Source organism: Electrona antarctica (assembly GCF_951216825.1).
Source record: "Electrona antarctica genome assembly, chromosome: 13".
In the NCBI taxonomy this organism is placed as follows: Eukaryota; Metazoa; Chordata; class Actinopteri; order Myctophiformes; family Myctophidae; genus Electrona; species Electrona antarctica.
Window position 1 is genome coordinate 40,768,976 of NC_136794.1, and position 27,091 is coordinate 40,796,066.

The 27,091-nt window shown below is 46.4% G+C and overlaps 1 protein-coding gene across 8 annotated transcripts in view; it reads right to left on the reverse strand.

Annotated features, from left to right (window-relative positions):
* LOC306934769 (mitogen-activated protein kinase kinase kinase kinase 4-like) overlaps positions 1-27,091 on the reverse strand; it is a 143,444-nt gene that overhangs the window by 58,431 nt on the left and 57,922 nt on the right. For all 8 annotated transcript variants that reach the window (XM_079517534.1, XM_079517535.1, XM_079517536.1 and 5 more), the window contains exons 3-4: positions 22,211-22,267; positions 6,450-6,575 (exon numbers count right to left, since the gene is read on the reverse strand). In XM_079517534.1, the coding sequence (XP_079373660.1) occupies positions 6,450-6,575; positions 22,211-22,267 (183 nt within the window). The remainder of the gene's footprint in view (positions 1-6,449; positions 6,576-22,210; positions 22,268-27,091) is intronic.

A 27,091-nucleotide genomic window follows, 5' to 3' on the forward strand; every position in this document is an offset into this window, starting at 1 on the left:
CACCAAAAGGGGTTCCCGCCCAAAATGGTTTAAGGTTATTGTAGCAGTCAATTTATATTGGGGGTCGGGAGGGGGCGGGGCGGGGGTCCCGAGACGTTGCCAAAGCATTTCCGGGGGTCCCCGGCCAAAAACGTTGAGAACCCCTGACCTAGAGGACAGTCGGATCCTGTTTAGCCCAGTGGTGGAAAAAGTACTCAATTGTTTTACTTGAGTAAAAATGACAATACTGCAATTTAGAACTACTTCGTTACAAGTAAAAGTACGGAATTGAAAATGTACTTGAGTAAAAGTACAAAAGTATCGGCATCAAAATGTACTTTACTAAAAGTACTCATTGTGCAGAATGTGCCATTTCACAAGTTCAAAATGTGTACAAAATCTATTGAAAATAGAAGATCTACAAACTCACAATTGTGAGCTTGTAGATCGTCTATTTTCAAATGGCCGAAATGTATAGGGTTGAAGTGGTTAATGTATGTTTTCTAATCAAAAAATCTCCAACGTAACTAGTAACTAAAGTTTTCAAATAATTGTAGTGGAGTAAAAGTACAAATCTTGGCTCAGAGATGTAGTGGAGTAGAAGTAAAAGCACTGGAAATTGGAAACACTAAAATAAAGTACAAATACCTCAAAATTGTACTTAAGTACAGTACTTAAGTAAAAGTACTTAGGTTCCACCATGTGTTTAGGCCAGTGATTCTCAAACCTTTGCATGCCAAGGAGGACCCCCAAAACCTTTTCCAAGATAGCAAAGCTACAAGCTTGCAGATCTGCGTCACATCATTGTGACACGCTGTGAGGTTAGAGATCGGCAATTTAACCCAATTTGGGGGCGGGAACCCCTTTTGGTGTTAGCATTATGTTATGCTTTAGCTATTGAAAAATAGCAGATCTACAAGCTCATAGCGCGCGCTACGAGCTTGTAGGTCTGCTATTTTTGAAAAATCAAAGAACGACAGACATAGAAACATAGCTTTTTCAGAAAACTGTCAGGATGTAGAAGACATTTATAGAAAAATGGGTTAAGGCACGCAACACCGTCGTACGACAAACTAGTATGAATTGGGCTTTGAGCTGTTTTGTCCTGTTGAAAATCTTTGGTCTGAACTAGGCTTCAGACATCAACGGAAGTACGTCTGCAACTATAGATTATTTTCGTAGAGATTATTCTATCGATTACTTTTTCAATTAATCAAAAAACCGAGAACATTTTATAATCAACTAAATTGATTAGTATGATTATCCGCTTGAGACCTATTTTATACTCACCCACTTGCATTGAAAGGGACAAAATCACGTATAATCAGAGCATTGAATGCTCTCAGTAGCCGTCTGCTGACCTACCAAGATCTCAGTAGCCGTCTGCTGACCTACCAAGATCTCAGTAGCTGCAATCTGTGTGGTTGATCACGTCTACTGTTTTGACGGCAGCGACGCATGTTGTCAACTGACTTACGTGGCCGGTTAAGACTGATATGAGGTTAGGGGACTTACGTGGCCGGTTAAGACTGATATGAGGTTAGGGGATTTACGTGGCCGGTTAAGACTGATATGAGGTTAGGGGACTTACGTGGCCGGTTAAGACTGATATGAGGTTAAGGGACTTACGTGGCCGGTTAAGACTGATATGAGGTTAGGGGACTTACGTGGCCGGTTAAGACTGATATGAGGTTAGGGGACTTACGTGGCCGGTTAAGACTGATATGAGGTTAGGGGACTTACGTGGCCGGTTAAGACTGATATGAGGTTAGGGGACTTACGTGGCCGGTTAAGACTGATATGAGGTTAGGGGACTTACGTGGCCGGTTAAGACTGATATGAGGTTAGGGGACTTGCGTGGCCGGTTAAGACTGATATGAGGTTAGGGGACTTACGTGGCCGGTTAAGACTGCTATGAGGTTAAGGGACTTACGTTGTCGGTTAAGACTGATATGAGGTTAGGGGACTTACGTGGCCGGTTAAGACTGATATGAGGTTAGGGGACTTACGTGGCCGGTTAAGACTGATATGAGGTTAAGGGACTTACGTGGCCGGTTAAGACTGATATGAGGTTAGGGGACTTATGTGGCCGGTTAAGACTGATATGAGGTTAAGGGATTTACGTGGCCGGTTAAGACTGATATGAGGTTAGGGGACTTACGTGGCCGGTTAAGACTGATATAAGGTTAGGGGACTTACGTGGCCGGTTAAGACTGATATGAGGTTAAGGGACTTACGTGGCCGGTTAAGACTGATATGAGGTTAGGGGACTTACGTGGCCGGTTAAGACTGATATGAGGTTAGGGGACTTACGTGGCCGGTTAAGACTGATATGAGGTTAAGGGACTTACGTGGCCGGTTAAGACTGATATGAGGTTAGGGGACTTACGTGGCCGGCTAAGACTGATATGAGGTTAGGGGACTTACGTGGCCGGTTAAGACTGATATGAGGTTAAGGGATTTACGTGGCCGGTTAAGACTGATATGAGGTTAGGGGACTTACGTGGCCGGTTAAGACTGATATAAGGTTAGGGGACTTACGTGGCCGGTTAAGACTGATATGAGGTTAAGGGACTTACGTGGCCGGCTAAGACTGATATGAGGTTAGGGGACTTACGTGGCCGGCTAAGACTGACATGAGGTTAGGGGACTTACGTGGCCGGTTAAGACTGAGGTTTGGCTAAGGGTTAGAGGATTTAGTGTTAGGATCTGTAATGTCGGAAAACACACATCGCTGCTGTCAAAACAATAGCCATGGTCAACTCACAGAATGCAGCCTATACTGAATTTCTCCAAAACGTCACAATATAATGTTTCACGCTGGAGACGGTTGCGGTAGGTCAGCAGACGGCTACTGAGAGCATCGCAATGCTCTGATTAAACGTGATTTTGTCCCTTTCAATGCATTGATGGCATTCGAATCCGCTAAACTGTTGCACCCCCACTTTCCCACTTTGCCATTCCCAACCGTCTCCGTTCTCCAAACCCACTTCTCTCCAGCCCATCGCACTTTCCATTAACCTCTGCACTTCTTTCCTGACCCCTGGCACGGTAAAAACCAGGTGTTTGTTTAAAAAACCCTAAGAGTCAGACTGAGTAAAATGAACATTCTTTGAGTTTGACAGTGCATGCTCTCGTTTCACCGTCCCACGCGAGGCCCGGCGTCAATGCTGCTATGAAAAGGTATTCACGTCCCTATTCTCTCCATCTCAGCGGACTGTTGTTCGGAGGGAGCGTTGGAGAACCACGGAGACCGTTAAAACGTAACACAAGCAGGCAAACACGAAACTCCTCTGAGACGAGAGAGAGGGGTGGAGGCGGAGGAGGAGGACTAGTGTTGACACAGAGGAACAGTGAGGATAGTCAGAGCCGGAGGGGAGAGAGAGAGAGAGACAGAGAGAGAGAGAGAGAGAGAGAGACAGAGAGAGAGAGACAGAGAGAGGGAGAGAGAGAGACAGAGAGACAGAGAGAGAGAGAGAGAGAGAGAGAGACAGAGAGAGAGAGAGAGAGACAGAGAGAGAGAGAGAGAGAGAGACAGAGACAGAGACAGAGACAGAGAGAGAGAGAGACAGAGAGAGAGAGAGAGAGAGAGAGAGAGAGAGAGAGAGAGAGAGAGAAGCCAGACAGCAGAGTGTCTGTGTGTGTGAGAGTCTAGCGAGACAGAGACAGCCAGTTTAAGAAATGGAGAAAAGAGAGCTGTGATGATAGGGCACAGTCCCTCTCGCTATAGCGTAGTTTATTTACGCTCTACAACAATGTGTGTTGTTTACGGTTAAGCGTGCAACGAGAGGAGGCACAATGGTGGTACACAGAGGAGTCGCCGCCCCAAAAAAGGGCAATTGAAATAGGCTATCCAGCCGTGCTGAAATGGGCATGACGGCACACCTATAACCGACGCCGATAGAAGATTTGAGAAGATTTGAGAATTAGAAATATCAGCAGTTGATTGTGCTGATTAGACTGAGTTTTGTCAGGGCAGCATCATTATTGTTTTAGGACTAATATGGAACAAAAAGGGCAGGTATACGCTCCTGCATTTTAACTAAATAAATAAATAACAAATGTTATTTATTGTGGTGGTACATACATGGAGAGACATTTTTTCTTCAGTATAAAAAGGTTGGGAACCAATGTCCGAAATACACAGAAAGATTGGCCAGTGGCTACCCACACTGATCCCGGGTTAGAGAGACCTTGTTCTATTCTGGTTTAGTTCCTCCTGTACCGGTAGTCGTCGTCGTCGTCCCCCCCCCCCCCCCCCCCCCCCTGCCCCCACAAGGTTCCCAGGATCACAGGAATGTTTGTCTTGCCACTCTGACCCCTGCAGCACTCCATTGTGTTGGTTACTCCTCCTCATGTCGCTGAACAGAGCGTTTAGGCAGAGGTGTATTCTAATGTTGCAGCCATTTCTCAGTTGCTCTGCATTACCAGTGGCAGGCACATGCCTAAATAAGACGTACTGTGGCCCCCCAGCCATGCAGCCGAGTGGCAGGCACATGCCTAAATAAGACGTACTGTGGCCCCCCAGCCATGCAGCCGAGTGGCAGGCACATGCCTAAATAAGACGTACTGTGGCCCCCCAGCCATGCAGCCGAGTGGCAGGCACATGCCTAAATAAGACGTACTGTGGCCCCCCCAGCCATGCAGCCGCCATCTCTGTGGTCAGAATATTTCTGCCTGGAAGCTACAATCTGTACGCTTTATTCATCTGTGGTCTCCCTCTAGGAGGTGTCCTACCCGACAGACACCAGGATCTAAATGTCTCAATGGAAGAGTAGAGAGACCACCTCCAACCATTGCAGTTGTACTAGTTATGTTATATTAAAGCTGCTATAAGCAATAATATGCCAACATTTTAATGGCTTTTTTATTTCCATATTATTTTTTTGGTATTCAGACAGCCAGCAATGGGTAAAACGCTCCCACATAAAGATTAGTCTCTGTGACACATCTAGGGGCCACAATCCGCATTCAAAGATTTTCCTATAAGCTTTGTCATTGGTCGATTTGCCTGTCTACTTCCTGATTGGTTAGTCATTTCGACCGGGTTTTTTTTTCAACCAATGATAAAGCTTCTAGGAACATCTTTGAATGCAGAGTTATGGCCCCTAGATGTGTCACAGAGACTAAATTATTTTTGGGAGTGTTTTACTCATTGCTTGCTGTCTGAATACCAAAAAATAAAATAAAAACAAAGTCATTAAAATGTGGACATATTATTGCTTATAGCAGCTTTAACACACCCATGTGTGCCCAGCAGGTGATAGCATCAGCACAGCTAAGCCTTGCCACCGTTCACTCCCATTGTAATGACCTGCGGTTTAATTTCCGGGTTATCAGGGAGGTGGGAGCTGTTGTTATGAGCAGTGCTCAGTGAGCAGCAGTCATCACACCCTCTGTTGTTATGAGCAGTGCTCAGTGAGCAGCAGTCATCACACCCTCTGTTGTTATGAGCAGTGCTCAGTGAGCAGCAGTCATCAGGGAGGTGGGAGCTGTTGTTATGAGCAGTGCTCAGTGAGCAGCAGTCATCACACCCTCTATCAGGGAGGTTATGAGCAGTGCTCAGTGAGCAGCAGTCATCACACCCTCTATCAGGGAGGTTATGAGCAGTGCTCAGTGAGCAGCAGTCATCACACCCTCTATCAGGGAGGTTATGAGCAGTGCTCAGTGAGCAGCAGTCATCACACCCTCTCGTCAGAAGCTGTTACATGTCATCAGCGATGCGATACAAAGTAAAAAATGATTTACGATCGCCGGGATGTGCGACGGCTGACCATGGACAGCGCTCAAAGCTTCAGAGATACAGAGCTTTTAATGGATATAAATGGAGCCTGGATGTGACAATCCCATAGCTGGTGGGGACAGAGGAGCTCCATAGCAACCGCAGCAATGCTAAAAGGTAAAGTGACGGTCGCCGCTTTCATATATGGATTATACGGGGGGGTACGAACATGTCCGTAGATGGCTGATATGGCCGTATCCTAGCCTAGAGGGTACGAGTATAATCGTAGGTCGCACAGAAATAATTAAGTTCCGGAATGTAGTGTTAACGTATTTGACATTATCTAAAATCAGGTCTAATAACAATTATAACATTCATGATTAATACAAATCAAGTCTTTTTCACCTTGAAAACTGAGTTTTCATTGAGATACCGATAAAGGAACTTAACGTTCCATTGATCCAACACAATCCATTGGTTGATCACGACACTAAAATAAACGTGCTCTGAAAAACACACGCAGCCTTTCGGCTGCCATTGTTAAGCGGTCAGATGGGTGGGCCGCGAACACTCTCTCTGAGCGGTCAGATGGGTGGGCCGCGGACACTCTCTCTGAAGGGTTTCCAGAAGTGGGCGGTTGGAGAAGTACTGGCCTGATATAAATTAAACATGATATAAATGGAACACTGTAATGGGAATTTTAGAATGCCAACTACAGTGCCAAATATATGCATTATTGTGTATTTACCCAGAGCTGGTCATCATGTCCAGGTGGACTCTTCTTGATGAAGGCTCCATAGTAGGTGGCTATGTTCCTGTGGTGGGAGTATTTCTTCAGCATATTAATTTCCAGCTTAATCTCCTCCTCTTCATCCTGGAGATAAAGGAGGGGGGGGGGGGGGGGGGGGGGGGGGGGGGATAAAGAAGACAGTTAAACACATTTGAAAAACTGAATGCAAAACATTGAAATATTGCTGCCATTTGTTGCCAAGTTTATCCCAAGCTTTCCTATGTGTATAACAATTTCTGACAGCAAATGCCCAATGCTTATTATGGCGTTTTAATTCTAATTTTGCATTGCAACAGAGCTCTGCAATGCGTTCACCCGTTCATGCAATTTTTTTTAATACACTCAGGTATATATTGTGTTGTTGAATGTCGTTGAGCACAGATTGTGCTATGTGGTCCTGCACCTTAAAGCTCAGCTTTCAACATTTCGTTGTACCTCTGTATAATGACAAATTCTCATTTACACATTTCTTTATTTCCCTTTTAATTGTATACATACATCAGAGTATTTCTTTCTACTTTTGCTTTGGCAATGTAAACATTTCAGATTAACAGATCAAATTACATAATTCTGTAGTGGCCATATACTGTATGTGTGTCTTGAGTGTACCTAGGGTTTGATGTGGTCAGATCAACATATGGAATGTCAGAACAGTTCCATATATAGAGATCCAAGACCATACAGTATATGGTCATGTCTGGGGTGACCAACCAACCAACCAACCGTCAGTCGTTTGCAAACGACTGACGGGAAATGTACGTTTTCATAGTAAATGTGACCTGCGGTCGCAATAATTCCTATGTTTTGACATTTTTTTAACAGGGCTTTAAGAACACATGGTGGTCAAGCATGTGAGTCATTGTCACAGTTCAACATGTTTACACCAAAATGAGAATATACTGTATAAATGCAGTGTATGTAGTCTAATATTACAGTATGTGTAGGGGAATTCATACTACTACTACTACGTATAATGGATTAACCCATTTTGACCTGAGATCAGATTCCAAAAATGTCTTCTAAATCCTGACAGTTTTCTGAAAAAGCTGTTTCTATGATGTCAGTCGTTCTTCGATTTTTCAAAATGAGCAGATCTACAAGCTCATAGCGTGGCACTCGGTGCTGCGCAATGAGCTTGTAGATCTATTTTTCAATAGTTAAAGCATAACATAATGCTAACACCAAAAGGGGTTCCTGCCTAAAATAGGTTAATATAAAGTATTCCCAGTGAGTTGTTCCGAGCATGAATTTATAGCGTCAATAAAGTCTGACATTTTGACAATGAACACACAAACGGCGTGCGCAAGAGAGCACGACTTGTTATTCATAATTTATATGCGTGCGCTTTGCATCACCGCCACATCTATTGTGAACATTCAGATGGGCCGTAAATCAGGACACACAGGCGTCCCAACAACCGCTCAGCCCTCGTCTTCAGACTAGACTGAGAAAAATGCATAATTACAGTTAACTGTCCGCGGTACTTTTGGTCGCGATGCTGTCTTGCGGGCGTTGGAAGGATTTTGGTCATGATTACAAGGAGGGACACGACAATAACAATCACAGCGAGAATCAAAACGGGGAACAATGGGGGCCTCCTATCCGTTACCAGCCAGGCTGGTAAGCGGTGATGTTTATCGACTGCCTGTCTGGGGAGGATATTGTGGAGAGGCCGGCGTTAATCCATTTTGATCTGAGATCAGATTCTAAAAATGTCTTCTACATCCTGACAGTTTTCTGAAAAAGCTGTTTCTATGTCAGTCGTTTCTATGTCATATCGATTTTTCAAAAATAGCAGACCTACAAGCTCGGTGGCGCGCTACGAGCTTGTAGATCTGCTATTTTTCAATAGCTAAAGCATAACATAATGCTAACACCAAAAGGGGTTCCCGCCCAAAATGGGTTAAAAAAAAACAACAACACACCGGCTGATTCTGAACATTACGAGATAACACGGGGCTAATAAAGCAATGTCATCACACGGAAGCACCACACTGAAAAATCCACAGCGTTTCTTTGTCCATTCGTAATGCTCAGAAAGAAGGATGTACGAATGTTGGTGTTTGACGCTTGAGAATGTACAATGAATCTAGACTATATTATGTTACACCCTCAGAGTTAAACAACCACTGAGGATTTTACAGACAGACACACAGAATGATAGGGGCGGCGGTGGCTCAGGGGTAGAGTGGCTGGATGGTAACCGCAAGGTCGCCAGTTCGAACCCGGGCTCCCCCAGAGTTAGTGTCGAAGTGTCCTTGAGCAAGACACTGAACCCCTAATTGCTCCTGATGTGCAGGTTGGTGCCTTGCATGGTTTCCTCTGCCATCGGTGTATGAATGTGTGTGTGAATGGGTGAATGTAATGCACAATCTATGTAAAGCACCTTGGATAAAGGCGCTATATAAATGCACCATTCACACACACACACACAGACTGAATGAACTGCATGTTCAAACTCCTCCCATACACACACTGATAAAAAAAACATCCAAACAGAACCCTGACAGGTGGACATCACACGTTGAGCGATTTCCTAATAGCCACATCCTCTCATCCTTTGCCTCATGATTTGTTTCTACGGTGTAGCAGCTGGGTCTCGACACGGGTCTCGACACGGCAGGCCGCAGTCAAGTCAGACGGAAGCATGAGATGGAAGTGACATTTACACAAGTGGCCTCGTGTCGGTCGTGCTCCGGGGCCGGGTGATTTAACACATTCGGGGCGGGAACCCCTTTTGGTGTTTTATAAGCATTGTGTTACACTGTTAGCTAAATAGCAGATCTACAAGCTCATAGCGCGGCACTGAGTGCCGCGCTACGAGCTTGTAGATCTGCTATTTTTGAAAAATCGTGAAAATGTGGTGGATATCTTTGAATGTATATTCATTCAGAGCGAACGTTCTTAACTCAAATCTTTGCTTCTGGGGGAGGTCCCTTGGAACAACATATTTTGAGTTTGGGGTCCGCGGCCAAATACAGATCATTCTGGGGCTCCTGGACATAAAATTGTTTGAGAACGACTGACATAGAAACATGGGTTTTTCAGAAAACTGTCAGGATTTAGAAGGCATTTGTAGAATCGTCCACAGGTCTAAATGGGTTAACACATCAGGTCATGCATTGCAGTAAACATTATAAAATAACAGTTGAGGGATTGTCATTTATTGTCTCTAAAGGAAGTAAAACGATAAAAAAAAACCACAGGTCCTGGGGTTGTAGAGCACGGGTTCCCAAAGTGGGGTCCGGGGACTAGGGGTACTTGAGGGAGTTCCAGGGGGTACCTAGCTCAATTAGAGATATAAGGAACTAAATGGACCCGTTAGGTGGTTTTACAATATAAATTGGGGTACCAGAGATAGAAATGCCATTAAATTGGGGGTCCGTAGCATAATGCGTGTCAATTTGGGGGTCCATGAAATGAATATGTTTCGGAATCACTGCTAGAGCAGTAAAAATCCTCCCTTATCGGGGTCACTGGCATATGTTTTCAAATGGGGGGTCCGTGGCCTAATAAATGTTGATTTGGGGGTCCTTGACACGAAAAAGCTTGGGAACCACTGTTGTAGAGTACGTCGGTGATGTTACAGGCTGGCACGAGCTGGCGTGCAGCAGGCGAGACAGACGCAGTCTGAAATGTTATCGGGCTTTTCTGCTGGAGAAGGAAGAGATTACAAGGATCCTGTGTGTGTCTGCTGTCATTCTGGATCAGGAGGAGACGAGAGGAGAGGGTAAAGGATAATACTGCTGAAATCCATGCATTTCGTTCCATGCGCATCCATGCGTCCAGCAACAACATGGGCCTCCTGTTTGAGGGCAGCAAAGCGTGATTATTTAAGGGTATTCTTCACACGCCGGTGCCACATGCCGATAGTAGCAGATCTATAAATATGCCATTTCCCCCCTAGTGCAGCACGCAACATTAAGCATAACGCTGACGTGAAACTGTGTTGCATTCTTTATAGTAGCCTTTTTGTCAGCCCCTTTGGTCTGTCCATGGTCTGTGTTGTCAATGGGCTCTATGCAAAAAGCGGCCATATTGGAAAGAAATTCATTGGGCCACTACTTCGTTAGTATATATATTGGTGAAGGAAGTAAGGAAGAGACCCGGTTTCTTTCCAGTCTGTGTGCCACATCCAGACTCCAGAGTCTACATGCACTTATCCAAATAAAGAGAAAGGGGAAGCAACATGTTTTGCCGTTTGGAAACGGCTGATATTGATCAAACGGGTACATCGTCAGCGGAACATTGCTGGCCCACGAGCACGCACGTGCGTGCACACACGTACACCCACGTGCGTGCACACACGTACACCCACGTGCGTGCACACACGTACACCCACGTGCGTGCACACACGTACACCCACGTGCGTATACACACACGTACACCCACGTGCGTATACACACACACACACACACACACACACACACACACACACACACACACACACACACACACACACACACACACACACACACACACACACACACACACACACACACACACACACACACACACACACACACACACACACACACACACAGTTTCAAATCAAAATACTTGGGAATCTCAACGCTAGCAGGAGATTTCATTACCCTAAGAACTCAGACTAAACACTCTGCTGGATCACTGTCGATAGATCACATCAGTTTAGTGCCCTCAAACAGAGAGAGGGCATAATATGTATGCATGTCTGACTGTGTGACTGTCTGACTGCGTGCGTGCGTGCCACATTTTCACGATTTGCATGCAGCATACATGCACGCACGCATACATGCACGCACGCACACACGCATACATGCATACACGCACGCGCCCATGTTGTTGCTGGATGCATGTATGCATGCAAATCGTGAAAATGTGGCGCAAATCTTTGAATATATATTCTTTCAGAGCGAACGTTTTTAAGTCAAATCTTTGCTTCTGGGGGGTCCCTGGAACAACATATTTTCAGATGGGGGTCGGCGTCCAAATACAAATAATTCTGGGGGTCCTTGACATGAAAAAGGTTGAGCACCACTGACATAGGTCAGTCAGAAACGTTTTTCAGAAAAAAAGTTTTAGGATTTAGAATATATATATATTTTTTAGAATCGGCCTGTCCTAAATGGGTTAAAAATGTGTCCTAAAATCAGCCCAGTTTGTACCAGTCAGTGATCATCCACGACTGTATCCACAAAGTAACATAAGTTAGCTTTCTCCCACCACTAATATGGGATGGCAGTTCCATTGCATTGGAAAAAAGTAATTGGGACGATGCAATGTTTCATCTGTGGCATTTTGTTCCATCTAGAGAGAGACTCTGTGGCGAAGGTACACTTTGTATTTTTGTCAGAGAGGACTGCTGTATGTGGCGCAAAAGACAATTTCCATGTGCCAAAATGCTGTTTGTTTAACATTATAATAATCTGTTGAGACCGCTTAAAGGACCACTTCACCACTTTTCAACTTCTCTTCCTATAATTGGTCCTAACTAATGTTCATGATAAAATACCACCATTTCTTTCTACTCAGTCTGTGTCTCATAGGAAGGCTGTGGGCAGTTCAGAAACCCGTCCACCAGTGACATCATCGATGGTGAATCCAAGCTAATAGAAACGGCAGGCTTTCTTTTCCTGAAAAGTTGCAATGCAAAAGTTGAAGCCATCGTTCTCACGATAATAAAAATCTAAATATATTTTAAAACAAATCTTGTTTAAAAAAAATGTGCCTAATGATGATGTCACTGGTGGACGGGTGTCCGAACTGCCCAAAGCCCTCCTATGAGACACAGACTGAGTAGGGAAAAATGGTGGTGTTTTATCATGAACATTAGTGAGGACCAATTATATGAAGAGATGTTGAAAAGTGGTCCTTTAAGGACTTCCACAGACCTCATGATGGGGTCAGTCAGTCAGTCAGTCAGTCAGTCAGTCAGTCAGCTGAGCAGCCTTCGCTGCCAACCAGTGATTCACTCACTCAGTCAGTCAGCAGGAAGCCAGCCAGCCAGCCAGCCAGCCAGCCAGCCAGCCAGTCATTGAGTTAGTTAGCCAGGGGGGGTTGGTCAGAACATATAGCAGCAGTATGGGCCAGTCGTCGGCAAGTCAATTTGTCCAGATGGCTAGTAGTCAACAACAAGAGTTCCACCAGGCAGTGGTTCGTTCTGCCAAGTAACTGTCGAGCCAGCCTGCAAGCCAGCCAGGCTGTGAGGTCATTTGTCAGCCAGCCAGCCCCAGAGATCTGGTTCTTTGTCACAAAGTCATAAAGCACATAGCGGACTCGGGTTTCACCAGAACGCTGGCAGCAGTTCTACCTCGCACTGGAACGCGCACATGCACGCACACACGCACACGCACACACACACACACACGCGCGCACACGCACACAGAGGGAGAGAGATGACAGACAGGCAGAGGGAGAGAGAGGGAACTTAAGGAAGGCAGGGAGGGAAGGAGGGAGACAGACAGCAGTTACAGCTGTTTAGGAGAGAAGACACTCATTATGAGGACCCCCCCCCCCCACACACACACACACAGTAAGATCCTGAGTGGATCCTCGCGTGTCCATTTTCACCCTCGTCAGGGTTAAATTTAATCATGCCTGCCTGTTACTCTTCCTTACATCACATCAGTTTTCATTACAGACTGCTCTGCTAGTTAAATAATTGTCTTAGTAGTCATATATTCCCTCACCATGTCCCCATGATATCACATATATTACACTAAGTCACTAGTACTCTGTCTCTCTCTCGCTCTACCTCTCTCCTCTCCTCCCTCTCTCTACTCAACCTCTCTCTCTCTGTCACTGTTCCACTCACTGTCTCTCTCTCTCTCATTTCCCCCCCCCCCCCCCCCCTCTGTCCGGGGTTTTCAAAACAAGGCGTCCTTCCTCAAGCTAGTCATTATCATTCCTGGGCATAAAATGGTGGGAGGCACGGAGACACGGAGGCAGCCATCTTGGCTGTGAGCATCATCACGCACGGCACAAAGCAAGCAGACCTAGAGAAACCATCGCCATACAATCCCAGTGGGGGGACAGGGGGGGGGGGACTGAGGAGCAACCACGTAATGGAAAGAGAGAGAGTGAGAGCTCCATGACTTTCACAGAAGTACGATAAAAGAGGGGGGATGTTTTAGATGGAGACACCGACAGTCCCAGGGAGCTATGAAACTCAACACTTCACACACCTCTATGGTCACATTGTAGGGAGCAGTGGGTGTGGGCAGGTGTGTGAGCATTGTTATATGTGTGTGTGAGCGTGTGTGTGTGAGCATTGTTATATGTGTGTGTGAGCGTGTGTGTGAGCATGTGTGTGTGTGTGTGTGTGTGTGTGAGCATGTGTGTGAGCATGTGTGAGCGTGCGTGCGTGCGTGCGTGCGTGCGTGCGTGCGTGCGTGCGTGCGTGCGTGCGTGCGTGCGTGCGTGCGTGCGTGCGTGCGTGCGTGCGTGCGTAGCCAGCATTGAGGAAACGGCAGTGCACATTATGATCCTTGAAAACATGCAGTGTCAGTAACTTGTAAAATAATAATAATAATTACAATGGATTGCATTTGTATAGTGCTTTTCTATGCACTACGTGGTACAACCAACTGACCAGGGCCCAATCAATATGAGTTTTGCCGAGAGATATCTGTCATTATTTGGCTTTTTTGATTACATATGTATTGACTGTTGACAGCAGCCCATGTCATGCGTTTACATTTATTACCTTTTACAATTTTGTGGCAAAACTCTTCCACATGCGAGAATGTAACGTATTGTGCTATAAATAAATGAATAAAGTGGCCACATTGTGTATATGCGCGTGGCTACAGAACTCTCCGTGTTGGAGTTGACGTTTCTCTCACGCCGTTTTCGTGCGTCAGTCTGGCCGCTTGCGTGTGCCAAATCAATGTGCTCTGACTGAGAGAGGAATCAGTAGTCGTGATCGATTCCCACTGGATTACGAGGACCGGTCCTCACAGAGGCCTCTCTCCAGGGGGTGAGATGAACAACATGAAGAGTGAGAACAAACGGAGGTCTCTCTCTCGCTCTCTCTCTTTTATGATAATGATGACTTCTTGTTGTTGTTGTTTCTGGACTCAACGTCCACAACGTTGAAGGCAGCCTCCAGATAAATGGCCCATAGTTACGTATGTAGGCCAGTGGTTCCCAAACTTTTTCATGTCAAGGATCCCCAAAATGACACTAATTAGCCCGCAGACCCCCATTTTTGAGTGGTGTAAACCACTCCTACAACTGGCTTTGTTAGTGCAGAAAAAATGAGCATGGTTGCTATGTTCACCCTGTTCACCCGGGTGTGATTTCATTACATCACTACAACTGGCTTTGTTAGTGCAGAAAAAATGAGCATGGTTGCTATGTTCACCCTGTTCACCCGGGTGTGATTTCATTACGTCAGACATGATTTCATTACGTCAGACAGGCTTACACCTTACACCACTCAGTTCACACGGGTGTGATTTTTAAAGATATACCAGGGACCCCGACTGTGGCTCAAGAGGTAGAGCAGGTCGTCCAATGATCCATGGGTCAGCGGTTCGAATCCCGGCTCCTCCTGGCTACATGTCGAAGTGTCCTTGGGCAAGACACTGAACCCCAAATTGCTCCCGATGTGCTGGCTGGTGCCTTGCATGGCTTCCGCCGCAATCGGTGTATGAATGTGTGTGTGTGAATTAGGGATGTTGAAAAAAGTTGAAAATCGACTCGATTTTCGACTCATGCCTTCCGCGACTCAAAAACGTATGAGTCGAAAAATCGTTTTTATTTTATTTTTTATTTTTTTGTAATGGCACATGCATGCCCTGGCTGCAGTTAGAGCGCCATCGTCCAAGGGTGTGGGGTGAAGGGGAAGGGTATCTTAGCAACACTGAATGCTCTGTCCCATTGGTCGTGTGCTCGTATCATGAGCCAATGGCTGCAGCTCTGAGCCCCCAGACCCCAGGTTCGCATGTCATTGCTCACGCTCAAAGACAGGTCCGCTCTGTTCTGAGCTGTGAGCGCTCTTCTCTTCTCGTGAAGAAAGCAGGACAGCGTTGTCAAATAAATCCCGCCGTCATTCATACTGTATTTATTCCCCGACCCGACATTAAAATAGGGAACAACGTGCGTCCCGTATCAGTTCATTACGGGACTTAATGTGACAGGCTGCTGCAGACACTTGAGAGTTGGGACTAGCTGATAGCATAGCAGCCGATAGCGCCGCTGCTCATTCAGTGTCGTTGTTTACAAAATAAAGTTTATTTTTTATTATTGGGCTTTGATCATTGATGCAAATTCTAAACATATGGATGCAGCTGCAGAAGTTGTGTTGCTTAAAGGAATGCATAGTTGCGTTCTCCTCAACTGCTGCGCAGCAACAACAAAAATTAAAAAATTATGGAAAATAAATAGGAAAAAAAGTCGATCGACTCGTCGATTTGCGGCCTCGATTTATCGATTGGCCAAATATGAGTCGTTTGGCATCCCTAGTGTGAATGGGTGAATGTAATGCACAATCTATGTAAAGCGCCTTGGATGAAGGCGCTATATAAATGCACCATTTACCATTTTATTTACCATTTACCCCCATAAGAGAAGATTTTTACGGCTCTAGTAGCAGTAATTCTCAACCATTTTAATTTCAAGGACCCCCAGTTTGGTGGCCCAGTCGGTAGTGCCGTCGCCTCACAGCTAGAAGGTCCTGGGTTCGATTCCCGCTGGGGACGCTGTGGGTACTGGGGGCGTGTTCTCTCCTCCGTAATGCTGGTCTCTAAACTACCTCCCCCTGGCCAGCCGGGGCGCCTGATGGAGGGGAAAGGAACTGGTCGGAATAACGTGTTCCTTCCACGCGCAACGTCCGGCCGGGGAAACTCAATGTTAATTTAACTCTGAGAGTGGTCCATTTGGTTCCAAACTATCATTTAGCTGGGGACCCCCTGGAACTCTCATAAAGGACACCTGGGGGTCCCCGGACCCCATTTTGGGAACCACTGATGTAGGTAACGTAACAGTTTAACAAGTTGACCCGTGCAGGTCTGCAACTCTTTCTTTGTGCAAATGGAACGGAAAAGTACAATTTGTGTCAGATTAGATATAATACGACTGATTTGTAGTGTACGGCATAAATTGGGGCCCCAGAGATTAAAACGTCATATCGATAAGTGCGGTCTGTGGCACACTGCACAAACTAAACTGGTGGCCATTGACATTAAAAAGGTTGAGAATCACTGGACTAGGTCAGCCCTCTTTCTCTCTCAGTCCCCGCTCCTGGGCACTGGCAGAGAAATAGAAAAGGATGGAGTAGAGAGAGAGAGAGAGAGAGAGAGAGAGAGAGAGAGAGAGATATAAATAGAGATAGAGAGAGACAGACAAAGAATGGGAAGTTAGCGAACAACAGGAAGGCAAGGTGAGAATGTGACGACAGAGGTGAAGAGAGCTGTGGCTGTCGGAGGGAGATCAAATACCTCCCATAATCCCACTGCACTTCCACTGAACTCTGCTATGAAGTGAAACAAACAACCCCTCCCTCCCTCCCTCCCTCCCTCCCTCCGTCCTTCCCTCCTCTATGCTCTCTCTCCATCGTTATCTCGGTCCTCAAAACATCCCCCTCCCCATTTTCTATTCGTTCCTCTCTCCATTTCCTTCTGTTTTAACATGCTTCTCTCTCCTTACCTTCTACTCCCTACATACTCTTTTTCTCTCATCAATCAACTCGAAGAAGAAGAAGTAGGCAGAGGTGGCCAGTAACTGAGTAAATGTACTTAAGTACTGTACTGATTCTGAGGATTTGTACTTTACTTGAGTATTAGATTTTTTTATACTCAAGTAGAGTACTGACAGTACTGAGTTTTGTCTGGCTTTCAGACATGATGTCATGAGGCAGCCAAGTCTATGCACTTTTAACCTATTTTGGGCGGGAACCCCTTTTGGCGTTAGCATTATGTTATGCTTTAGCTATTGAAAAATAGCAGATCTACAAGCTCATAGCGCGCCACCGAGTGGCGCGCTACAAGCTTGTAGGTCTGCTATTTTTTTTTAAATCGAAGAACGACTGACATAGAAACATAGCTTTTTCAGAAAACTGTCAGGATGTAGAAGACATTTTTAGAATCTGATCTCAGGTCAAATTGGGTTAATGTTTGGGAACCAGTTTCAGGTCCAGTTGGCGGTCTTTATTTTAGGGCAACCCCCCAAAATCGTGTGACAATTAATCGTCAAGTTAAATTTGTAGCGATGACAGACAGTCCTAATCATTGGACCCTCTGCGTTTCTTTCTCTCCGACCGCCCTGTTCTTCCTCAGTGTAATCTACTCATCATGTGGGTCGCTCTCTCCTCCTCCCTTTTCTCGTCTTCCCTCTTCCACCACTTTCTCTCTATCTGTCCGTCTAGCTCTCCACGTCTCGTTCACGCTCTCTGTACAACAGGAAGTGGTATATGGGTCATATGCTGAGATGGAGAGAGAGAGAGAGAGAGAGAGATACATCCTCTCTCTTTCTACTTGCCTTGTGTGTCTGCAGGCCTAAGGCCTAAAGCTATTGGTGGTGGTGGGGACAGATTGTTCGGGGAAACTGAGAAAGTGTCTCCACACGCGTGCGTGCGTGCGTGCGTGCACACAGACAAGAGAAGTGATACACCATGTGGTCATGTGTGCACAAGAAAATAATCAAGTTTTTCAAACTGTCACACTCTCCTCCTCCCCCCCCCCCCCCCCCCCCCCATGGTCATCTCCCGCCACGTCTCCAAAAGGTTATGAAAACTCTTGAGCTGAATATCCCCGACACGTTCACGTGATATGAAGAACAGGCCTCCTGCCAGAGACGGGCTGCAGTAGTAAACATGTCATCAGATAGATAGATATGATAAATAATCACTTTATTCATCCCCGGGGGGGGGGGATTCTCTTCTTTGCATGACAGGAAACAAACTTATTTTTTTGACACAAGCCACAATGGAGCCGCAAGGATTACATTCCCCCAAGATTTCACCCACCGCTAAATAAAACATTTCTGATTAAAAAGACTTTGAACCGATGACAGATTTACACGCCAAAAATGGCCGACAGACTATGCAGCTGTAGACAAAATCTGCCAGCTGTTGGTGGTTTAATGCCAGGCGGATGGACGGTAGAATGTCTGTTATCATGGTTAAGGCCAGGCGGACGGACGGTAGAATGTCCGTTATCATGGTTAAGGCCAGGCGGACGGACGGTAGAATGTCCGTTATCATGGTTAAGGCCAGGCGGACGGACGGACGGTAGAATGTCCGTTATCATGGTTAAGGCCAGGCGGACGGACGGACGGTAGAATGTCCGTTATCATGGATAGCCCAGATGAGAGGACTCATGTGACTGTCGTTATGACGAAGATGACACAGGGCGTCTCCGCGGGAAATGGTTCAGTGACCTCTACTGACCATTTTAGATTAGAATTTAACACGTTGCTTCTCAAACCGTTTCATGTGAAATGTGAAATTATAAAACCCAAATAAATATATACGGCCGCCACTCCCCGCCCATTATCACTGTACTCAGTGTACTGTACTGGCACACCCGAAATAATCATATACAGTTAATATATGCGTGTTTGTGTGTGTGTTAGGTTGCGCACAGGTGGTGAAAAACCACCATGCTGTTTTCGTGCTCATACCCACCCAGGCAGGCAGCCACCCAGCCACACACATAGCTCCGTAAGGGAGTGGTTGCACCACTCAAAAAAAATAGCTGATCTACAATCTCAAAACGTGTCGCAATGCGATGCGTTTTGATCTTGTAGATCGGCTAATTTCACTAGGACAGTAATATGCAACGTGGCCCTCTGGAAAGCTCCCCATGGTCAAAGTGCCCACCCATGCAGGAAGCTCTCCATGGTCAAAGTGCCCACCCATGCAGGAAGTGATACTGTGAGCTTTAATTACTCAAACACTTTGTCTCTGCTTACGGCTGCCTAAACACCGTTAACCACTTAAACCCCACGATACATATTCTGAGGGAAAGCTTTTGCAGAAAATAGCAGATCTACAAGCATAGTGTAGCTTGTAGATCTGCTATTTGTAAGGCATATATTCCCCCAAGATTCCCATAAGCTTAGTAGCTTGTAGATCTGCTATTTGTAAGGAATATATTCCCCCAAGATTCCCATAAGCTTAGTAGCTTGTAGATCTGCTATTTGTAAGGAATATATTCCCCCAAGATTCCCATAAGTTTAGTAGCTTGTAGATCTGCTATTTGTAAGGAATATATTCCACCAAGATTCCCATAAGCTTAGTACTGTAGCTTGTAGATCTGCTATTTGTAAGGAATATATTCCACCAAGATTCCCATAAGCTTAGTAGCTTGTAGATCTGCTATTGTCTGGGAAGATATTGAATGTAGAACAGAAACAGAAAATACACTAGCATAGAGCCCTGAGAGGTGCGCGCACACGCACGCGCACACACACTCACACACACACACAGCGTGCATGTCGATTGTCGACGATGAGGTCTTATTTTTTAAACTAGATCGAGGGGGGGGGAATAAAATGTTGACATGAGCCATGAGGGACTGTCTGGCTGGGAGAGGATGAGCTGGAGAGACGGCTTGTTTTGGCACACGCTGTGACAGGGAGCATCCGAGCTAGGAACCAGCAGCTATTTACTGTCTGTAGCCCCTCGGATGGAACCGTACTCCGTCTCCTCCACACAGAGGAGGAGCTAGGAACCAGCAGCTATTTACTGTCTGTAGCCCCTCGGATGGCACCGTACTCCGTCTCCTCCACACAGAGGAGCTAGGAACCAGCAGCTATTTACTGTCTGTAGCCCCTCGGATGGAACCGTACTCCGTCTCCTCCACACAGAGGAGCTAGGAACCAGCAGCTATTCACTGTCTGTAGCCCCTCGGATGGAACCGTACTCCGTCTCCTCCACACAGAGGAGCTAGGAACCAGCAGCTATTCACTGTCTGTAGCCCCTCGGATGGAACCGTACTCCGTCTCCTCCACACAGAGGAGCTAGGAACCAGCAGCTATTTACTGTCTGTAGCCCCTCGGATGGAACCGTACTCCGTCTCCTCCACACAGAGGAGCTAGGAACCAGCAGCTATTTACTGTCTGTAGCCCCTCGGATGGAACCGTACTCCGTCTCCTCCACACAGAGGAGCTAGGAACCAGCAGCTATTCACTGTCTGTAGCCCCTCGGATGGAACCGTACTCCCTCCCCTCCACACAGAGGAGCTAGGAACCAGCAGCTATTCACTGTCTGTAGCCCCTCGGATGGAACCGTACTCCCTCCCCTCCACACAGAGGAGCTAGGAACCAGCAGCTATTCACTGTCTGTAGCCCCTCGGATGGAACCGTACTCCGTCTCCTCCACACAGAGGAGCTAGGAACCAGCAGCTATGAACTGTCTGTAGTCCCTCGGATGGAACCGTACTCTGTCTCCTCCACACAGAGGAGCTAGGAACCAGAAGCTATTCACTGTCTGTAGCCCCTCGGATGGAACCGTACTCCGTCTCCTCCACACAGAGGAGCTAGGAACCAGCAGCTATTTACTGTCTGTAGCCCCTCGGATGGAACCGTACTCCGTCTCCTCCACACAGAGGAGCTAGGAACCAGCAGCTATTCACTGTCTGTAGCCCCTCGGATGGAACCGTACTCCGTCTCCTCCACACAGAGGAGGAGCTAGGAACCAGCAGCTATTCACTGTCTGTAGCCCCTCGGATGGAACCGTACTCCGTCTCCTCCACACAGAGGAGCTAGGAACCAGCAGCTATTCACTGTCTGTAGCCCCTCGGATGGAACCGTACTCCGTCTCCTCCACAGAGGAGCTAGGAACCACCAGCTATTCACTGTCTGTAGCCCCTCGGATGGAACCGTACTCCGTCTCCTCCACACAGAGGAGCTAGGAACCAGCAGCTATTCACTGTCTGTAGCCCCTCGGATGGAACCGTACTCCGTCTCCTCCACACAGAGGAGCTAGGAACCAGCAGCTATGTACTGTCTGTAGCCCCTCGGATGGAACCGTACTCCGTCTCCTCCACACAGAGGAGCTAGGAACCAGCAGCTATTCACTGTCTGTAGCCCCTCGGATGGAACCGTACTCCGTCTCCTCCACACAGAGGAGCTAGGAACCAGGAGCTATTTACTGTCTGTAGCCCCTCGGATGGAACCGTACTCCGTCTCCTCCACACAGAGGAGCTAGGAACCAGCAGCTATTCACTGTCTGTAGCCCCTCGGATGGAACCGTACTCCGTCTCCTCCACACAGAGGAGCTAGGAACCAGCAGCTATTCACTGTCTGTAGCCCCTCGGATGGAACCGTACTCCGTCTCCTCCACACAGAGGAGCTAGGAACCAGCAGCTATTCACTGTCTGTAGCCCCTCGGATGGAACCGTACTCCGTCTCCTCCACACAGAGGAGCGGGCGCATGCATGTGCATGGCCGGAGGGCGGCTAGGTGTTAAGCATAGAGTGGGGTGAAATATGATTGCTTATGTTTCTGTTAGTTCCATAACAGGGTCAGGAATCAAAAAATGGGGGTCATCTTATAATCATAGTCGTATATTCTGCACAATACGGTAACGGTATATAGGGCTTAAATGGTTAATACATGATTTTGTGTGCAACTGTATTGCACACACACACACACACACACACACACACACACACACACACACACACACACACACACACACACACACACACACACACACACACACACACACACACACACACACACACACACACACACACACACACACACACACACACACACAGTTTGCTGACCTCTGTGACATCCATGACCTTGATGGCGGCCAGTTGTCCGGTCTTGACATGTCGACCCTGGAGAGGAAACAGAGGGAACCATGAGTTGAGGTGAAACGGTATTTCATTTAAAACATTTCAGTAACAAAAACAAAAAAAAACCTCCCTTGGAGCAATTTCACAGCACATCACAGTATAATCAAGACAATCCCTAAACCAATGCAGTTATTATTGAAGCCTTAACCCATTTTGAGCGGGAACCCCTTTTGGTGGTTACATACATTATGTTATAATTTAGCTATTGAAAAATAGCAGATCTACAAGCTCATAGCGCGCCACCGAGTGGCGCACTATGAACTTGTAGGTCTGCTATTTTTGAAAAATAGTTAAAATGTGCCTCAAATCTTTCAGAAAATTGTCGTGATTTAGAAAACTTTTTTTTTAAATTTCGACGTCAGGCCGCCGCCTGAATGGGTTAAAACAAGTGTTGAGGCCAAACATAAACACAGGAATTTGCATCTTTCTCTCTTTGGGTTACCCTATAAGTGGCCCCGTTTACAGCTTCACATTGTGCAAATTCTCAGCTGCACTACGAGTTTTCCCACAGCTTTCCTTAATATACCACTCTGCCGGTTGGTCGTTTAAAAAACAAACCAAAAAATAACACAGTCACAACAATCTGTTTGACTCCATAATACCAGGCAAAAAAAAACACAATACGTACAAATCCAAATCAAAGTGAATCAATTCCAATCAAGATTTTTAAAAAAATGAAGGGGAGCTAGTCACCACAACCATGTAGCAACAATAGTAAAATAAATTAACAAACAATAGTAGCAATGCTAAACAAATAATGACCAAGAACAATAACAGAATAGCGGTAAGGAGAGAATTGAGTCATTTTACACTTGGTTGCATGCTGAAAATAGCAGATCTACAAGCTCACAACACGTCGCAGTGCGACACGTTGTGAGCTTGTAGATTGGCTATTTTTTGCAAATGTAAAAACAGTCATTAGGACGGCATCAAGGCCCGACTGTTGTTCCATTTAGTGTGCAGTTGGTTCTCAAACGTTTTAATTTCAAGGAACCCAATAACTGAGAGTGTACAAATGGACCTGCACACCCGTACAGGGCCATTTGGAACCCACTCAAGGACACTTTGGGTGCGTTCGGAAATGCGCACCGGGAATGTGGTCAGTTTGTTGAGTGTGGTGGGCGGTGACGTCACAGTGTGCCTTATTTACGAACGACCACAGCTGTGACGCATTCACACCGCCGACACCGGACAACCCCAGCTTCAGAAAAGGGTCGCTCAGTGCGGGCACTCGGCACACCCGGTGCGCAGCGCACTGGATTTTCGAACGACAACGCACCGAGTGCACTGAATAAACGAACGACAAGAGAGCACACCAGGGCGTTCAGGGCGCATTTCCGAACGCACCCTTTGAGCAGGGGTTCTCAACGTTTTTGGCCGGGGACCCCCGGAAATGCTTTGGCAATGTCTCGGGACCCCCGCCCCGCCCCCCAATATAAATTGACTGCTACAATAACCTTAAACCATTTTGGGCGGGAACCCCTTTTGGTGTTTTAAGCATTGTTATAATTTAGCTATTGAAAAATAGCAGATCTACAAGCTCATAGCGCGCCAACGAGTGGCGCGCTACGAGCTTGTAGGTCTGCTATTTTTGAAAAATTGTGAAAATAAAAATTTGAATTTTTTTTTTTTTTTTTTTTGAAAATAATTTGGGGACCCCCTAAAATAATTTGGCGACCCCCCGAGGGGTCGCAACCCACGGGTTGAGAACCCCTGCCTTTGAGAACCACTGGTGTAGGAGGAGTGTTTCCAGTGAGCCAACATGCACAATAGCAGCAACCCTGACTCTGTTTGACCAGAATGGAACAGAGCCTTCATTAGTATCATCGGTAAACACCTGTGAAGGAAACTAGGGAAGTGGCCCAAGTTCTTTCCAATATGGCGTGTAAGTATGCATATCTTATATATGAAGAGACAGCACCCGAGTTCTCCTCCGATCCACTTGCATTAAGTTGCTCTAAAGCGCATGAGGCGATTTCACTCCTACTTCCGGGTAGGAACAGAGTGCATTCTGGGATGGATTTGCCCCAAACACATGAACGCGCTGCCGCTGACTATCATTGCACGCGTTCACGTGCGTTCACGTATGAAACAGCGTTCACCTGTCATCGTGAACGTGCGCAATGATAGTCAACGGACCAGCGCGTTCATGTGTTTGGGCCCACACTGCAATACCAAATTCGGCCACTATGTCCATTTCTCCTCAGGGTTTCCTCCGGGTTCCGTCTCTATTCATATATACTCCAAGATGTATACAGCCTATTAGGCTCATACACTGCACACACAAGACAAAACAAACTGTAGACAGCTAGCGATACAGAGCCAAATTTTGACAGTCAATATTTACTGCTGCTTACAAAGACTGGCTTGTATTCAGACATTGCATCATAATAAATAAATATATATATTATAGAAATATAATACAAAGCGAGTCAATATGACAGCGGCCGCTACAGCATGACATCATCGCCCTGCAGTGGAAGTAACAGAATAGGAGGGAGAAGAGTGGAACACCGGCAGACACAGGAGGGGGCGGGGGGGGGGGGGGGGGTCAGACTGGGGCTGTCTGACAGCGTCTGTGTTGAGTACACGCACCCGTCCGTGTGTGTGTATGTGTGTGTACACACATGTGCACGCAAGCATGCATGCATGTATCAAGGCTTTTAAGACCACCATGTGATAAGGTTTCCTTTTGTCTGAGCCTGTGGACTGTGACACCTGAGCTATAGGCATGACGACCCCCTCCTCCTCCTCCCCCTCCTGTCTGAATGAGATGGTGCAGTCCAGGAGCTGAGTGATGAGGGATTAACCCACTTCAGCTGAGTTGCGGGGGTTAATGAAAAAGGTCACGGCTTTGGTGGTGTGATGGGGGGGGGGGGGGGGGGGGCTCAGAATTCTCTGCAGGGTTGGTACTGTGGGAAAGGAAAGGTGACTCCCTCTCTAGAAGATAGAAGGACAGATAGCAGCGTGACATTGCACTGACTGGACACAGGCATGGGTCATGCTGCTCGTTTCACAGCTTTTGCAAAGCACACAGATGTGTATAACCTAGGAGTAAGAACCTTGTATTGCACACAGGCAACTTCAAGCACTTTTATGTACTATAGGACAAGATGTTTATAAGCTAGAAGTAAGAACCTTGCACACAGGCAACTTCAAGCACTTTTAAGTACTATAGGACAACCGGTCACGTCTTTGATTGCTTTGTTGAGGGGCGGTAGCCACTCCCACGTCTGGGCTTTTGGAATTATGTCATGTGGCAGCCGAGTCTATGGACTTTTAACCCATTTTGACCTGAGATCAGATTCTAAAAATGTCTTCTACATCATGAAAAAGCTATGTTTGTCGGTCGTTCTTCGATTTTTCAAAAAAAGCAGACCTACAAGCTCGTAGCGCGCCACTCGGTGGCGCGCTATGAGCTTGTAGATCTGCTATTTTTCAATAGCTAAAGCATAACATAATGCTAACACCAAAAGGGGTTAATGTTTGTTTAGAGCACTTTTGCCTGGTAGTTTGTAGTTTGTTTTTTAAAAAAAAGTGTGATTTAATTTAATTTTTATTTGTATTGATGATGACTTGCTTCAATGTCATGAAGAACCAGAACAATAATAATGTAAACTCTAATCAGTCTAATGTAACTGTACACAAGACATTGATAAGGAACACCATAGTGTATTAGTAGTGAACCTTGAATCATCCACTCAGTAAAATCCTCAGTTCAATTAACACTAAAGATTTAGCCGTGTATAGGCAGCGGAAAATGACAAAGGTACTGCAAGTAGGTATAGAGAGATAAAGGGAGGTGTAATTAAAGCTCTATCGGCAAAACACCACGGCATCGCCGACTGCGTTTCTGTGTGATTACAGAGTCCGTCTCAGTGTTTGAAATGACAATAAAACAAAGCCTTGCTGGAATCGGCCAGACAGCAGCCAGCAGCAGCATGGACACATCTAGCAGGGACAGAGACGGCGACGTAATGAGGGAGCAGAGAGGGAGGAAGATAAACAGCGTACTGGCAGGCAGTGGCGTGCACAGACATTTAGAGGGGCAGGTGCTCAAGTTAAAAAAGGGCAACTTGTGCAGCGCGTGGAACCGGCCGGTTGCCTTAATCCATTTTGGGCGGGAACCCCTTTTGGTGTTAGCATTATGTTATGCTTTAGCTATTGAAAAATAGCAGATCTACAAGCTCATAGCGCGCCACCGAGTGGCGCGCTACGAGCTTGTAGGTCTGCTATTTTCGAAAAATCAAAAGGGCACATTGCCAAAAGGGCAGGGGGTGCTCTAGCACCCCCTAGTGTCTATCTGTGCACGCCACTGCTGGCAGGCAGCAGCCGGTACGAGAGAGACAGAGACACAACGCAGCCAAAAATACGGTTATAATACACTTACAGAGCGGGGAGAGAGAGACGGCAAGATGACGAGACAGATGAGGAGGCGTGCAAATCGAGAGTGACTTGGAGACGGTCATAAAAAACAACTTCTACGAGCGGCTGCCCGTTTCACCAACTCGACCGTGTCTCTACGTTCCTTCCCCTTTTCGTGACTTCTAACCTTCCAACTACGCCTAGTTCTTCGTGTGAGTCAGTACGGTTCTCAAACTGTGCTGAGGAGCTGAGGCTCATCGTTTTGAGAGGTCTGTGTGCGGTGAGACAAGTCCAGCTGTGGCTTTGGGAATTTGTGACAATCACACATTGTAATATACACGACTATACAAAAAATAAGTTGTGAATAATGTTTTCATTTACTATATCAGTACTTTGTGCACACTCATTTCCCAAAGCAAGAGGAGGCAAATTCCATACCCT